The sequence below is a fragment of the Pimephales promelas genome, chromosome 14 (genome assembly GCF_988280905.1).
Source record: "Pimephales promelas chromosome 14, fPimPro1.hap1.1, whole genome shotgun sequence".
Classification (NCBI taxonomy): domain Eukaryota; kingdom Metazoa; phylum Chordata; class Actinopteri; order Cypriniformes; family Leuciscidae; genus Pimephales; species Pimephales promelas.
This window is the reverse complement of record NC_142782.1, coordinates 31,185,688-31,201,228: the sequence shown is the minus strand read 5'-3', so window position 1 is coordinate 31,201,228 and position 15,541 is coordinate 31,185,688. Positions and strand designations below refer to the sequence as shown.

At 35.2% G+C, this 15,541-nt stretch overlaps 1 protein-coding gene across 2 annotated transcripts in view; it reads right to left on the bottom strand.

Moving 5' to 3' along the window:
* Window positions 1–4,462: 4,462 nt before the first annotated feature.
* Window positions 4,463–15,541, bottom strand: part of cdk16 (cyclin dependent kinase 16) — a 32,855-nt gene continuing 21,776 nt past the window's right edge. For both annotated transcript variants that reach the window (XM_089119835.1, XM_089119836.1), the window contains 10 exons: window positions 15,077–15,171; window positions 14,305–14,367; window positions 14,070–14,193; window positions 13,688–13,808; window positions 11,961–12,058; window positions 11,753–11,858; window positions 11,596–11,638; window positions 9,794–9,884; window positions 9,410–9,487; window positions 4,463–5,182 (listed from right to left, as the gene is read on the bottom strand). In XM_089119835.1, the coding sequence (XP_088975961.1) occupies window positions 5,145–5,182; window positions 9,410–9,487; window positions 9,794–9,884; window positions 11,596–11,638; window positions 11,753–11,858; window positions 11,961–12,058; window positions 13,688–13,808; window positions 14,070–14,193; window positions 14,305–14,367; window positions 15,077–15,171 (857 nt within the window). In that variant the 3' untranslated portion in view covers window positions 4,463–5,144. The remainder of the gene's footprint in view (window positions 5,183–9,409; window positions 9,488–9,793; window positions 9,885–11,595; window positions 11,639–11,752; window positions 11,859–11,960; window positions 12,059–13,687; window positions 13,809–14,069; window positions 14,194–14,304; window positions 14,368–15,076; window positions 15,172–15,541) is intronic.

Genomic DNA, 15,541 nt, shown 5'->3' with positions numbered 1-15,541 from the left:
TATATACACGTGTGTATACATACACATACATTCATTACATTTTTAATTTTTTAGACAACCAGAAAGCATTTATATACCCTTAGAAGACAAAAACAGACCCATAGAAGACACAAATAATTGGACCTTGTACAAGTTATTATTCAGAAATGTACATACCTTTATTGAATTGTATATCTTTGATACAATTAATGAACAGAATAATCACATTTTTAAAGATGAGTCTGGGAATACTGGGGTTATAAGTATGTGGGTTTTATTATAACAGTAATTCTCTGGCTCAGTAAGAAACACAAAGCAGGGTGTCAGCATTATAACATTCCTCGGAAAAATTAAACACCAACCCATGCAAGGCTTCGGATAACTTTGGCATTGACCAATAGCAAAAGCTGAAAAGCAGTCAACAAATCAAGCTGCTCTATAATACATGTTGAGGCGCATATTAACTACGGAGAAATCTTGAAATGAGTAAGAACTGCAGTGAAATTCTCATTTGAAATATGTGGCTGCTAAGAACATCACAAAAATATTGCCAATGCACAATGGAAGGACTTTATATGGATTTGAAATAAGTTCTTGTGTCACTTTTCAGGTTCGTCCTGGTGGTCAACTGTGGTCACTGTGTGAGCCATGTATGTAATCATAAATATACAGTACAATTTGCTTCAAGGAAAACACTTAGAACATAAGTGTGAGGAAGGGTTTATTTTATTATTATTAATTTTTTTAAATATGGGTCATATTTCATAGAGGTATCGGTTTGGTGCCATTTCTCTTGGTTATTTGATTTATCGACTGTATTCACAATGCAAACAAACTTTTCATGCCAAAATTAATCACTTATCACATCTGTATTATTATTTTTTTTACTGAATCTGAAAGGCACATTTCAAAGTTGCTCCAAAACCAAGTTTGTTTATACCTTTTGGATTTGCATATACATTTTTTAGGGGTGGCTGAACACATAAAAACTCATGCATATATTAGTCAATATTAAGCCATCTTTATTTGTGAAAAATGAATGTGTCCAACTATGGGTGATATACAAGTGGAGATTTTATAGTTTGTTTATTGGGTTTTCAGGCTTTTTTAAAATAAAACAACAAGCTGACAAAAGACTTGTTAGAGCGAGTGACCCGTTGTGTAACTAATTGTCATTTTTGTACTGGTCAATATTATAAGCTTTTTCAATATGTATGAATTAGTGCCGTCAAATCAATTAACCACATCTAACAAAGGTTTGCAAGTGTGTGCATGCATACATGTACAGTATATATACACACAAACTGGTTAATCGCTTTGACAGCACTAATATGAATATTATTACATTTAAATACGAGTTACAAAAAGTAAAACAAAATTAGGGACATTGATTATATTGCCAGCGAAAATGATTCACATTTGTTCTGCTCAACCTGAATGTTTTACAGCTTGTTTTTGTGCCAATGTTCTCCATCCACGTCTTGCTTTATAATCGACAGAATTGGTCGCAAATGAGCTTTCATACAAGCAACATGAAGAAACAGTCAGTCATTGTTGTGTAGTGTAATTATTGGTAAAGGTTTTCCATTTCAACATACTTCTCAACCACATATTCTTGTGTGAAAAGATTTGACTATTGCAATAAAGAACTAAGAAGAGAAGGTTTCAACAACGCATCCACAGTTGTTATTTGTGGTTAACATCTCTAGACTCAAACGAGTGACCACTCATATACGCATACTTATTTACTTACTGTCAATGAGAAAATATACCATGGCTCTCTGTGAGGATTTCCTGCATTAGATCCTTGAGGTGTGAAATGTGCATTAACAGTGAGTATTGCTTAAGGTGGTTGATATGACAGCAGACCTCATTGTTCCCTTCATGCCTTCACACATGGACAAACGCCAACTGGAGAAGAGCAGTAAAATGGCTAAAAATCCACAAACTTTGGGCTCTTTTAGGTGTATACAATTGCAAAATGAAAAAGCTAAAAGCAAATAATACTGTACTGATCAATTATCAAATTTTGTTTAGCATAAAATGCCCATTCAAAAAGGTTGAGTTGTACAAAAGAAACATACTGAAAACCGTATGAAGTCCATATTGGCTCAAAGTGTCTCCATGTATAAAAGCATTTCACCTGCAGTCATATCAAAACCACATTCGATTTGAAGACCACAGCCTTGAGTTTTTGCATGACAATTTCTGGCATTATTAGCTTTTTGTATATTTAACAACATGCCATGCTTACCGAAAATCAGTATCAAATTCTTTTCAAATCAAGAGGATTTTGGGATTTAAAAAAACAAAAAAAAGTTATTGCGTAAAATGAGCAATTATTGCGCAGTAATGAACAGTTGGCTTCCTCTCAACCACATTTATCCACTTTCATCGTAATCCAGATGAAAGATTTATGAGCTGTTGTCATCCTTATGAACTAACAAACATCGAAACCAAATATCTACAACCACATGACTCTCCTATGGTAGTAACGTCTGGTTACTACATATTTAAAAAAAAAAAAAGAAAGAGAACAATGACCAACGTCATCAAAGATAAGTATAACAAAAATGATATTTTTCTTTGCTTTAAAAATTATACATTATTAGGAGGATCTTCTCATTGCACTCTCTGATCTTCAAAAAAAAAAAAAAACATTCTAAGGCTATTTACAAAGTACCACAGTCTTCAACTTTACAACACTGCCATGCAAGTCTGCATTCCCCTCTCTCTCACACTCACTCACACACACATATATGCAGCACGGGTATTCACAGGTCATCTCCAGCAGGAGGAAGGGAAGTCACAATCTATCACCAGACCAAACTTTTTGGGATTGCTTGAATTAATTTGTTAAAAAATTATATATTTACTAAAATATAATCACTAATATCAAGTCAACTCTGCATTCAGCTCTAATGGGGTGAATCTTGCACACACATAAAAAAAATCCAGTCTAATTTCACACTAAAATAGAGAAAATAAGACATTATATTTTGCATAAAAACAATTTTATGTCTTTTCCATGGTGACATTATTGGTTTTTTTTTTGCCAATTAAGCACATTTCCACTAATTACTGTAATGTGCCTGGAAGTTTTAGTCATACTCTTAAAGGAGTTCACTTTTAAAAAAGCTTTTACTGATAATTTACTCACCCCCATGTCATCCAAGATGTCCATGTCTTTCTTTCTTCAGTCGAAAAGAAATTAAGGTTTTTGATGAAAACATTCCAGGATTTTCTCCATATAATAATGGACTTCACTGGGAACCAAACGGTTCAAGGTCCAAATGAGAGTTTCATTGCAGCTTCAAACGATTCCAGACAATGAATAAGGGACTTATCAAGCAAAACGATCGCTCATTTAAAATTTTGGTCCCCAATGAAGTTCATTATATGGAGAAAATCCTGGAATGTTTTCATCAAAAACCTTAATTTCTTTTCGACTGAAGAAAGAAAGACATGGACATCTTGGAAGACATGGAGGCGAGTAAATTAATACAGCAAATAATGCTGTATTACAGTAAACAGTGTACATCAGCAAAGACGGTATAACAAATACTACCATTTTTTTATCTGGACCGGTGAGTCTGTAATAAAGTTTATTATTATTATTATTATTATTACCATATATATATGCTTTTAAAAAAATACAATATATTAAATACGCTGTATAAAAAAAGGAAAGGTTGTTATTAATCCAGATAGAATTTAAATCACATTCTCACATTAAAGGAATAGGAATTTGGGGGTTGATTTGTAATGAAAATAATGTCACAATCCAAAATAAAACAAAACAAATATGAATGGTCCTAAAAATAAGCTGTGTTTTCATGAAGCAAAATAAAATGTATTACTCCTCTTTTCATTTTGGTGTAAAACATCACCTGGACTTTTCCCCCCCTCAGAGATTAACCCAATGAATCACATTTGTGGGACTGCATAAATCGCCGACATTGTGCAGAGAGGCCCTGATTCGTACATGCCAGGAGACGGTATAGTGTTTTAAATTTGCGGTGTGTTACGCGACACCAATGCGCTCTGAAACCTGCGGGGTATGAACAACCGGGGCGAGATGCGGAACATTATCCACCGCACTCAGCTGTTCTGCAGAGTGACAGAAACCTGAGCCAGATACAAGTCGACCGGTTCTCCGCATGCGCCCGGGCATCCCATTATGGGTTCTCATCACCCCGACTGAACCGACGAAGAATTGAGCTCGGGTTTCAACTCGAGTGACAGCCCCAAGATCTGCGGTAATGGAAGAGATATCAACAAGGCCTGAACTAGGCATCCGGAGGAAATCCGAGGCTTTCCTTAATGCAACACAAACATAAGTTGCTTTGCACAATAATTATGTCCTTGACACACAGTGCAGCTGACCGAGGGTTCACTTGAACATGATGATGGAAGTGGAAGCTCAATACAAATCAAACCAAGGGAAAGAAAGACGGCATGTGGGTCTTTGGTGAAACCGTAGTCTAGATTATCAAACTGTATTGCAAACAAACATGTAAACAACAACTTAAAAGTGAAATGATTATGCAAACAAAAGCAAAGTCAATGTCATCAATGTTCTGATGAATACAAAAAAAATGAATGGATCGATTAAGGTTGACGATTGTGGTGGCATAGTACTAAATGTTCATCTTTGGATGGGAGGGCTGATGACACTAATGAAGAGGACTATTATTCTGGAAGACTAGAGAAACTTGGCTTCTTCTTGACAGCATTCATGATGACACGGTCCTTCATAAACTCGCCTTCTTTTACATTACAATTGCGAAGTATTGCAAATAAAACAGGTTGATTGGTTTCAGTCAAAGGATGAAGTCTATGCACTCAAGCAGGTCATCCAATAACATTCTGCGTCTGATTGGTAGATTACAGCGGCTGGATTGACGCAACCACGTCGAGAAGGTACAGCAAACGGGAAGAACGTGTTCGTGATGTGTACAGGGATGGGGGGAGTGCGTCATCAGTGGAAACAAAGAAAACAAGTACACAAACCAACATCCTCAGCCTTTCCATGTAAACAACTACAGCGACCCCTTCTAAACACATAATGCCACAGGACTAGCGAATGACTCGGACGGAGAAATGAAAACAGATATCCCTTGTCTTAGTCCTCTCTGCGTATCGTCCGTCGTCCACACGTGCCCTCAGAAGAGCAGACTCTGCCGTTGAGATATGCTGTTGACTGGAGAGAAAGAAGAGGACGTTGTTTAGGCTACATAGACAGCGTTCAGTGGCTGAATGGTGCATGCAACATAGCAGGATAAAACCGAACGCACTCGTAAGGACCGTCAGAGGGTAGAAAGGATAACACAGAGAGAGAAAAGCAGCGCTAACTTCGTTTAGAGAACTGGGCATGAGAGTAGGCGAGCTCACCAAACCCAAACACATGTCAACGTGCCACCCACACATGCTCAGTTTATAAGCTCTAGAGAAGCCTGAGCTGTTTTCTTGTTTGGTGAGGAAAGAGGGCTATTCACACAGCAAATTTATTTTTTGATGTACATTCAAACTCAAGTCCAATGCATTTCACGCATTAGTCTTAAAGTACGACTGATGTCAAGATCAGTTTAAAGGGATAGTTCATTTTGAAATTAATTTTTGGGATGTTTTAGCTTACCTCAAGCGCATCCAAGATGTAGGTGTCTTTGTTTCAGCAGTATTTTCAATTTTGATATTTTTAGATCAAACCGTTTGTGTCTGTCAGTCATATAATGGAGGTCTATGGTCACCACCTCAAAGAGCATGCACAGAGAAGTCCAAATTAAACGTGATTTCATGACTCGTAAATGTAAGTACACATCGATGGCCTAAGACACGAAACAAGCGGTTTGTGTGAGAAAACGAACAGTATTTAAATCGTTTCTACCTCTTTGTTAGCCACAAAGCAATCACTTGGACGTGGCTGTGGTTACAAGAGGTAAAAACGATATAATACTGTTCGTTTTCTCACACAAAACACTTGTTTCGTGTCTGAGGCCATCAATGTGTACTTACATTTCTGAGTCATTAAATCGTGTTTAATTTGGACTTCTCTGTGCATGCTTTTTGAGGTGGTGACCATAGACGTCCATTATATGATTGACAGACAAGAACGGTTTGACCTAAAAATAAAAATTTAAAATACTGTGGAAACAAAGACACCTACACCCTCAGAAAAAAGGTACGAAAGCGGTCACTGGGGCTGTACCTTTTCAAAAGGTACACTTTTGTCAATTTTAGGTACTAATTTGTACGTTTTATGTGCTAATATATACATTTTATGTGCTAATATGTACATTTCAGGTGCTAATATGTACATTTCAGGTACTAATATGTACATTTTAAGTGTTAATATGTACATTTTATGTGCTAATATATACATTTTATGTGCTAATATGTACATTTTTGGTGATAATATGTACATTTCAGGTGCTAATATGTACATTTTAAGTGTTGATATGTACATTTTAGGTGCTAATATGTACCATTAAGGTACCAATATGCACCCTTAAGGTATAAAAGTGTACCTTTTGAAAAGGTACAGCCCCAGTGACAGCTTTTGTACCTTTTTTTCTGAGAGTGTACATCTTGGATGCCCTTGAGGTAAGTTAAAACATACCAAAAATTAATTTCAAAGTGAATCATTCCTTTAATGTTCTGATGCATGTAACAGATGCACCTAATAATGATTTAAACTGATTTATTTTTAATTTCAAGCTCCATGACATCTTCAAGCCTACCTATGTCTAGGTACTCTGTTCAGAGAGAAAATGTCTTATGGAAATATCTGAGGAATGATTAAGATGTTATTATGTAATTCCTGTGGGGTACAACTGGACAGCACAGATGAACAGGAAACTCAAGGGAACAAATGCGGTTTTGGTGTTTGTGTCCTCCTGCCTTGAGAGGAGGGCGACAAATATGTACCTAAGGTATGCCGGAACCTTAGACATCTTTGCAAAAGCTCTGGAGCACAGTGGAGCAAGAAAAAAAACACACATCAACGCACATTCAAATAGGCAGGGGGAGAGAAACAGAGTTAGCACTGAATGAGCTGCATAATACACAGAACTTACTCCTGAGAAAGCATCGCTGTCAACATAAATGTGCCTTAATGAGTCTACACGAGAAATAAACTTAGAAATATTGATGAACAATATAAAGAAAAAAGGATGGATGTTAAGAAAAGAAAGAGATATCAAGATCCATTTTGGGCCATCACAAGTATAACGGTATGTGATTGGATCACATGACATGAATCTTAATACTAGGTATAAACAGGTAAAAATGAGGCAGTCAGAGATGAAGGATACAGAAAGATTGAGGGGTAAAAAGAGAGAGAGGGAGAGTAATTCAGCATCTCTCACTAGAGCGGGGAAACTATGATGAGCAATGCGAGAAGTATTAGAGAGCACAGAAATGATGAGCATCAGAGTTCATCTCTCTTATGATGAATATGAATAAATTCAGGAGGATTATGACTGGGATAATGGTATAGGATTAGTGCGGTCACCCAAGTCATATAAATGATAGGTTCTGCCTCAGAAGAACCGTGTGATGTACACTACCGGTCAAAAATTTTAGATCAGTAAGATTTTTTCTGTTTTTAAATGAAGTCTCTTCTGCTCACCAAGGCTGCTTTATTTGATGAAAAAAAAAAGACAAACAGTAATATTGTGAAATATTATGACAATTTAAAATGACTGTTTTCTATTTTAATATATTTTAAAATGTAATTTGAAAGCTGAATTTAACATCATTACTGTTGCTGATTACACATCAGTTTTCAGTGTCACGTGATCCTTCAGAAATCATTCTAATATGCTGATTTTATGCTCAAAAAACACAAATTATTATTTTCAATGTTGAAAACAGTCGTGCACCATCCCCCCCCCCAAAAAAAATTCTATGATGAATAGAAAGTTTAAAAGAACAGCATCTTTTCTAACATTATAAATGTCTTTACTACAACTTTTGATCAATTTAACTCATCCTTGATGAATAAAAGTATTTTCTAATTTCTTTCCCCCCCAAAAAAAAAATTCTTACTGACCCCAAACTTTTGAATGATAGTGATTAATGTTACAAAAGCTTTCCATTTCTGATCAATTTTGTTGAACTTTCTATTCATCAAAGAATCTTGAAATAAAAATGTAAAAAAAACATAAATGTTTCTTGAGCATCATATTATAATAATTTCTGTAGACTCCACGTACCGCTCAAAATGGCTGAAAAAAAGTTTGTTTTTTTCAGTGCACTCGCGAATCCTCTCAATAACAAAATGTAGACGCGATGTAAATAAGATAGCAGTGTAGACCACTTTATTGATTATAATGGAACTTTTTAAGTTTGCATACTGAGATGAGTGACAGCTCAGGGGAGAGGTCATGGCATGCTTTCTAGGCTATAAAATAATCCATTCAGAATTTGAAACAAAAAAAAATTGACATAACAGTAATTGATATGAATAGCCTTTGGCTATCAAACAGCTAATAATGTGTTGCTAATGTTACACAAACGATGTTCCCGTTGGGAATCTTAAGAGTCGGACAGATGCTTTCTAAAAATCCTTAGAAATCATGAGGCAAAGCCCCCCCCCCCAAACGTTGACAGGATTAGTTACATATTTGGTAGAAAACATGCAGTTTCAAACCTCGTATTTGAGACTGGTTTTAGTACACTGCAGTTTCAAGGAGAAAATACTCAGCAAAGGTGTTGAAAATTTTGTTGAAAATTCACATTCAAAACTTGACTTTAAACTGAATTTGTGACCATAAAAATAAGTGTAAAGGCTTGAAAGCAGATCTTCTGCTGAACACTATTTAGTAGAATGTTGATAACCAAAGAGTTTCAGTTCTCATTGACTTCAATGTATTTTGTTCATACAATGGAAGTCAATGTGAACCGAATCTGTTTAGTAACCAACATTCTTCAAAACATCTTTTTGTGTTCAGCAGATGTAAAAGTCATACAGGTTTGGAACGACATGAGGGTAAGAAAAAGAGAGAATTTACATTTTTAGGTGAATTATCCATTATCGATTCTTAGATTCAGATTAGTGGCGCAGGAATATTTCTTCAGCATAAGAATGCAGATGTTCAGGAACCATCAACAAAATCATTTATTAAATATTGGTTTTTGATTCCCAACCCAATTGTCTGATTTCAGATCTGTTCACTCCAGAATTATATTCAAAAGTCACACAAAAACATAGTTGGTCACTTTACGGCCCTTTTGTGTCTTCCTGTATGACGATGTAAGTCGAATGTCGGCCAGATTTTCACAAGACTACAAAAACGGACAGCTTGAGAGTAACTGACAGTTTAAGAGTAATGCCAGTTGACGTGGGGGCCACAAACACACAGTACACTGATGGATGAAGCTCAAAACACAAATATCATCATGATTCATCAGCGCTGTGTGTTTTTACCTGATTCTGACAGAGAGTTCGTCCTCATTCCTGGCTCCTTCTCCAGCTGAATTTCTTGAAGTGCAAATATTGATGTAGCTGAGAGGGAGAAATTCAACAGTTAAGAGAAACAAGTGCTGTGATACCGTTAAAGGTCAGAGTAAGCTTATTTCCACATACACTCACTTGATTCAGTGCAAATACAGAGCAGCTTATACCGGCTCGGTGGAATTAAATGTCTTTTGAACTTAAGTGTGTGTGTGTATGTGTGAGACTTCTGTCTGACACTTTAATATTTCTGTCAGTGTGAGGTGTGTGATCGCGCATGCATCTGTTATCTGGCACCATCATAAATCTCTGCGGTAGGAGATATGCGCGTGTGTGTTTGTGTGTACGTGAACTCACTGTCTGGCAGTGTGATAGTTCTCTCTCCCAGGCAGTGGAAGTACGGGTGTCTCATGGCTTCCTCTGCTGCGATCCGTTTCTTGCCCTCAAACTGAAACACAGTGTGTTAGTGTTAGTAAAATTACTTCATAGTTTTTACTTCATTTTTTGATAATAAATGCAGCCTTGGTGAGTATAAGAGTCATTCCACAATGCCAAACTTTTGAACAGTATTGTATAAGGCAAGCTACCAAAATACACATTATTTTTTAAAGTCAACCTAAAATGGCATTTAGTTTAAATTTTGTTATTTTGTCTTTTAAATGTGGCTACATTTTCTTTTAACTTAATGTGTTAGTTTATTATTTGGAAGAATATTGTGTGTTAAATTGTTGTATGTTAAAATGCATATTTATATAAATGTATATATTTTTATGTTTTGTTTATTAGTATTTAGTATGTTATCGTAGTGTTGTTTTTGTTTATGTATGTATATATATATGAAGAGTTCAGATGCAAAAGCCTCTAAATGCCATTCGAAATTTTCATCTTTAATGATGATTTTTATCAAGCTTGTATATTTAAGTTCAGTGATTTCACTTAAATAACAATTAATAGGTAATTATCATTGCCATTTAAGTGAAATTACTGAACTTAAATATACAAGTTCGATTAAAATCATCATTAAAGAAGAAAATTTCAAATGGCATTTAGAGGCTTTTGCATCTGAACTCTTCATATATATATATATATATATTTTTTTTTTTTACTAAGAATTTTTCTTCTATAAAAAAAGAAAAACTGATTTTATTTTATTTATCAGGAACTGATTGAATTATCAGTAGTTCTATATCAAAATGGAGTGAGACCTGAACTTGAGTTTGCACAGTATTGATCTACACCTAAATCATCATTTTTGAGGAGACTTTTAGGGGTGACGCTTTACTTGAAGGGGTGTGCATAAGACTGACACAACACCTTCATAACCATGACATGACAGATGTCTTGAATATGAAGTAAGGTTTATGCATGTTTGTGACAACTGTCATTAAGTGTCTTTCGCTCAATAATGACATTTTGAATGCAAATATGACATTTTTTAAGATGTCTTTGTCATGATATCTAACCTGTTAGTGTCTTTGTCATGACAACTTAACATAAAATTAAGTTAAACTGTCATGTGGTTGGCTAAAGTAAAGTGTTACCGACTTTCTGACTGGGAGTTGACCCTCAAGATCATCTCAAAACATCCCAACACTTTTCAAATCTATTCATATTTTTTATATCACACTAATGTTAACACACATTACTCACTGAATATTGCTAAGACTTAGCTGTATTACAACAGCAGCCTAAAACAATGAGTTAAAATCTATTAGATAATACTGTGAAACACACTATGAAAAGTTGTTTCAAGAAGATCAAATAACTGTTATAATGAAAAACAAAAGGTTTTTCTTTTTTTGAATAGCACATGCTGAAGGATCACGATTCATGCACAACAAAAATATACTGATTGCATGTTGACTCAAGCGTTTGCCATGTAAACAAGAGCTCCATTAATTTTCAGTAGAGAACGTACATTCAAATAGCTAAACTCTGTCAAGAAAACAGCCATATAATAAAAGTGTCACTATTAAAAATGCTTTATCTTATACGTAACCAGCTTACTGTAAAGCAAGGCATTCGTAGGTGTGATTTCTAGAAACATGCAAACACTGTGGTTCAAACACAAGCATCTGTGTGGCTCATCAAATGGGGCGAGTTTGAGATGGGACCATCTTCACCTTCTATACATTTCTATTTTAATAAATGCAAATCACCTGCAGCAGTTTCGACAGAAGATCAACTCCATCATTGTCCAATCTGCAAGAGAGTAACTGCAACTTCAATAAATGACCTCCGACAGAGTGTCGTTAGTTTTTACAACAGGAGCGGGGATGGTTTCAGGCATCAGGCCCAGAGGACAGCTGTTGTTACCGTGGAGTGTGGTTGTGGAGACAGTCAGGACGGTATCGGGGGTAGTTATAGGAGATGAATTCCTCATTAGAGGTTATTCCAGGCCAGGTCTCCTCTGTGGGCGTACCTGTGAAAAGACGCAGGAGGATTTATAAATATCACAATGACACACACGGAGACAAACCGTCAGATCTAGAGCCAGAAAGAGCAGAGTGAGAGAGAGCAGTACCGAGCAGTTTGAAAATAAAGTGCAGCTCCTCTTCCACCGTGGAGCCAGGGAACAAGGGTCGACCTGTAGACATCTCGTAGAAGATACAGCCAACACCCCTTCGAAGAGAGACATTAAAACTCAATTTAAGTACACCTTTACAGAAGCTATGACATAAACCAGAGAGCCTCATTAACAGTGTTTCCTGCACTGCTACTTCAATCTACAGGACAGCACCATGGTAAAAGAAATCATTTTAACCAAAGTGTGCACTTGCAACCTGAACTCAATTCGAGGTAGAAGGAAAAATGAGTTATTTTAGTATAATTTATATACTATTATAGTATTTATTAATTAAATGAAAAATGAAAATATGAAAAATAAAAAAGCTAATTCAATTTAAATTTAGTTTAAGTTTTAGTAATTCTGTTATGTGCTTTTGTCCTTTTTATTAGATAAAAAAGACTTCTATTTAGCGTTAGTTTATTTTATTTCATTTCAGTTCTACTTTTAGTACTATACAATTAGGCCACATTTACACTGCAGGTCTTGATGCCCAATTTCGCCCAATTTTTTCTTCTTTTAAAAGCAATCCATATCTGATCTCTGCATTTACACTATAAATTTGGAAAAACAACCCAAGATAAAAATACTGACCCAGAAAAGCTTAAGCCGAAAAAGGAAACGGCACGATTTAAGATGGACTCAAACAAAGATAATACAAGCTTTTGCTTTACGCACCACCTTTAAAGGTCAGCAAAACATTGTTTTCTTAAGGAGGAGAAAGTAAAAAAAAGACAAGGGCCCTTGTTGCAACCTGGGCGAATGTATCAATGATTTTTAATAGTATGAATTTACAATAACAATATTGAATCACACTGTCTTGGCACATAAAACTGTAGTGTGATGTATGAACATTACTCTTATGAGTAGTTTCTTTCTATGAATAACATAAAAAGACTACAAAGGTGATGTCTGAATCATTCACTGGCTAAATCCATCAGAGCCGGTCTCTGAATCAACACCAGACTGAACCACAAATAATCACTCCTCGATAATCAAGAACGTTTACAATGTTAGGGAGGGACCATTCACACCTAACATGTTAACAGTTCTCGATTAATACTTGTGTCAAGTTTTAAAAAAAGTTCAAAAGCGGGTCTTTGGTATCTGCTGCGCGACATCTAGCTGTTGTTCAATAAGTACATGGAGGAAAAAGCAATAAAATAAATCTCAACTTTCAATAAAAAAGGGAAATAATTAAAAAATAATAATAATAATAGCCAATTCAGCAAAAGATGTATTTACTAGTGATAATCAGCAGTGTTGTTATTGTTAACTGAAACTATTAAAAACGGTTTTCTGTAATTGAAATAAAGTTGTATGAAAATGCGAAATAAAATTAATTTATTATTAATTAATAAATATATAAATAATACATATTAATATTGATAAATAATAAATATATAAATAATAATTTACTTGAATAACAAACTCCAAAAACTTGACAAACTCAGAAATGTTGCCTTGTCAACTAACTGCAATAAATGCTTAACTTGAATAAATGTAAGTTTTTAAAAACTGAAATAAAAATTAAGCTATATAGAAACCTAAATAAATAAAAATGACAAAAGCACATTATAAAAATACTAAAACAAAATATTAATATATACTATAATATACTATAAATGCCACCAAAAATAACTGATACCACAAATAAAGTATAAATCATCAGTTTATATGCTCACCACATGTCAATCTGAGTGGAATAATCTGTGCTGCCCAATAGGATGTCAGGGGGGCGGTACCAAAGGGTCACCACCTCATTGGAGTAGGTCTTGGTGGGAATCGACTTTGCTCGTGCCAGACCTGAGGACCAAACAAAAAACTAATTTAACCAGTTTCAGCAAGCTTTCTAAAGCTTTACAGGATATTATAACTCCACTTAAGACATTTAGTAGTACACTACATGTTTTTTTAGCAAAGGAACTTTACATTTACAGTACAAGGATAACAGAGACAATGCAACTAGAGCAACCTGAGGTTAAGTGTTTACAGTTGGTTTTTATTAACCACACAAACCATGAAAAAAACAGTCAGTTAGTTAAACCAGGTATGTGTGTTACAGACCAAAGTCAGCCAGCTTTAGCTCCCCGCGGTCATTGATCAGGAGATTTTGAGGCTTGAGGTCTCGGTGAAGGACTTTACGTCTGTGACAGTAGTTCAGACCTCGCAACAGCTGAAACAGGAAGAGCTGAGAGGGGAAAAACACGCACACGAATAAATAAGTACACCATCTCAGATTGACAAGTGCAGTACCACAATTATGAGAAAAAGAAATGAAAGATACTTGTCCAAGTTTTACCTTGACATTGTGCATATGAATGCAGTTTCCACAATCATCTAGGTACTGTTTCAGGTCTTTATCCTAGGAGACAAAGGAAGATAAAGATTAGAAAAATAAGCAAAATGGAGTTATATTCATTTCAATCATGACAACTCTCTGAACAGTTTTAGCATGCTATTGAATATGGCAAGGTAAATGTATTTGGTCTTGGCGGACTAGATCTGATACACCTTGCTATTATAGACTTGCTAATTTCATTTCCTTTTTCATTTCAAAAACTTTATTTATCCCCATGGGGCAATTGCAAGACCCGTGGATTAGTACAAATGAATCTTTCATAATAAAGATAAAGATAACCTTATAAATAATAATAATAAAGGTAAAAATAAATAAGTAAACAAATGGACAGATATATATCAGCATTGGCAACAAATACAAGCAGCATTTACCAAATGATAGACAGGATTAATTAGATTGTAGTATAAGTAAAAGGATAAATACACAGACACATAACGCTGTGAGCATGCAAGATATGCTGCTGCATAAATAGACATCAATCCACCACTTAAGCTGAAGAAAAGATATGCCATCATGTATGCCACGTTGTTTGCATAAGAGTAACTTGACTGTAGTTGAACTACTTTTAATTATGAGTAGCATGCAGCTTGGCAAACTAAGTTTCCAAATAGCTTTTCCTACACCGGTGTGTAGATGACTGCATGTGTGAGATCATGAGTACCCTAAAGAGTGTACAGAGTGCAGTGAAATACTGGACATGTGAGTGACTCACCAAGTACTCAAACACAAGTGTAAGAGACTTCTGAGTGTGGATGATGTCATGAAGAGTCACAATATTTGCGTGTTTCAGGTCCTTCAGCAGAGACACTGCGGAGACAGAGACAGGTTATTCCTCAAACACGTGACATCTAGTACTTCACATGCCTTTATGAATATTCTTAGAAAAATGACAAGCACAAGCTACACAAAGTTAGTCTGAAGCTGCAAACAGAGCTACAAAATATTTTTTTTTTCCAAACGTATATGCACTTTTGCTACTGTACCTTTAAAACTTTAGTTTGTATAATATATCTGGCACGTGACATCTAGTACTTCACATGCCTTTATGAATATTCATTGAAAAATGATAAGGACAAAACGACAAGCTACACAAAGTTTAGAAAATAAAAAAAATATTATTTTTCCAAACATATATGCACTTTTGCTACTGTACCTTTAAAACTTTAGCATGTAATTG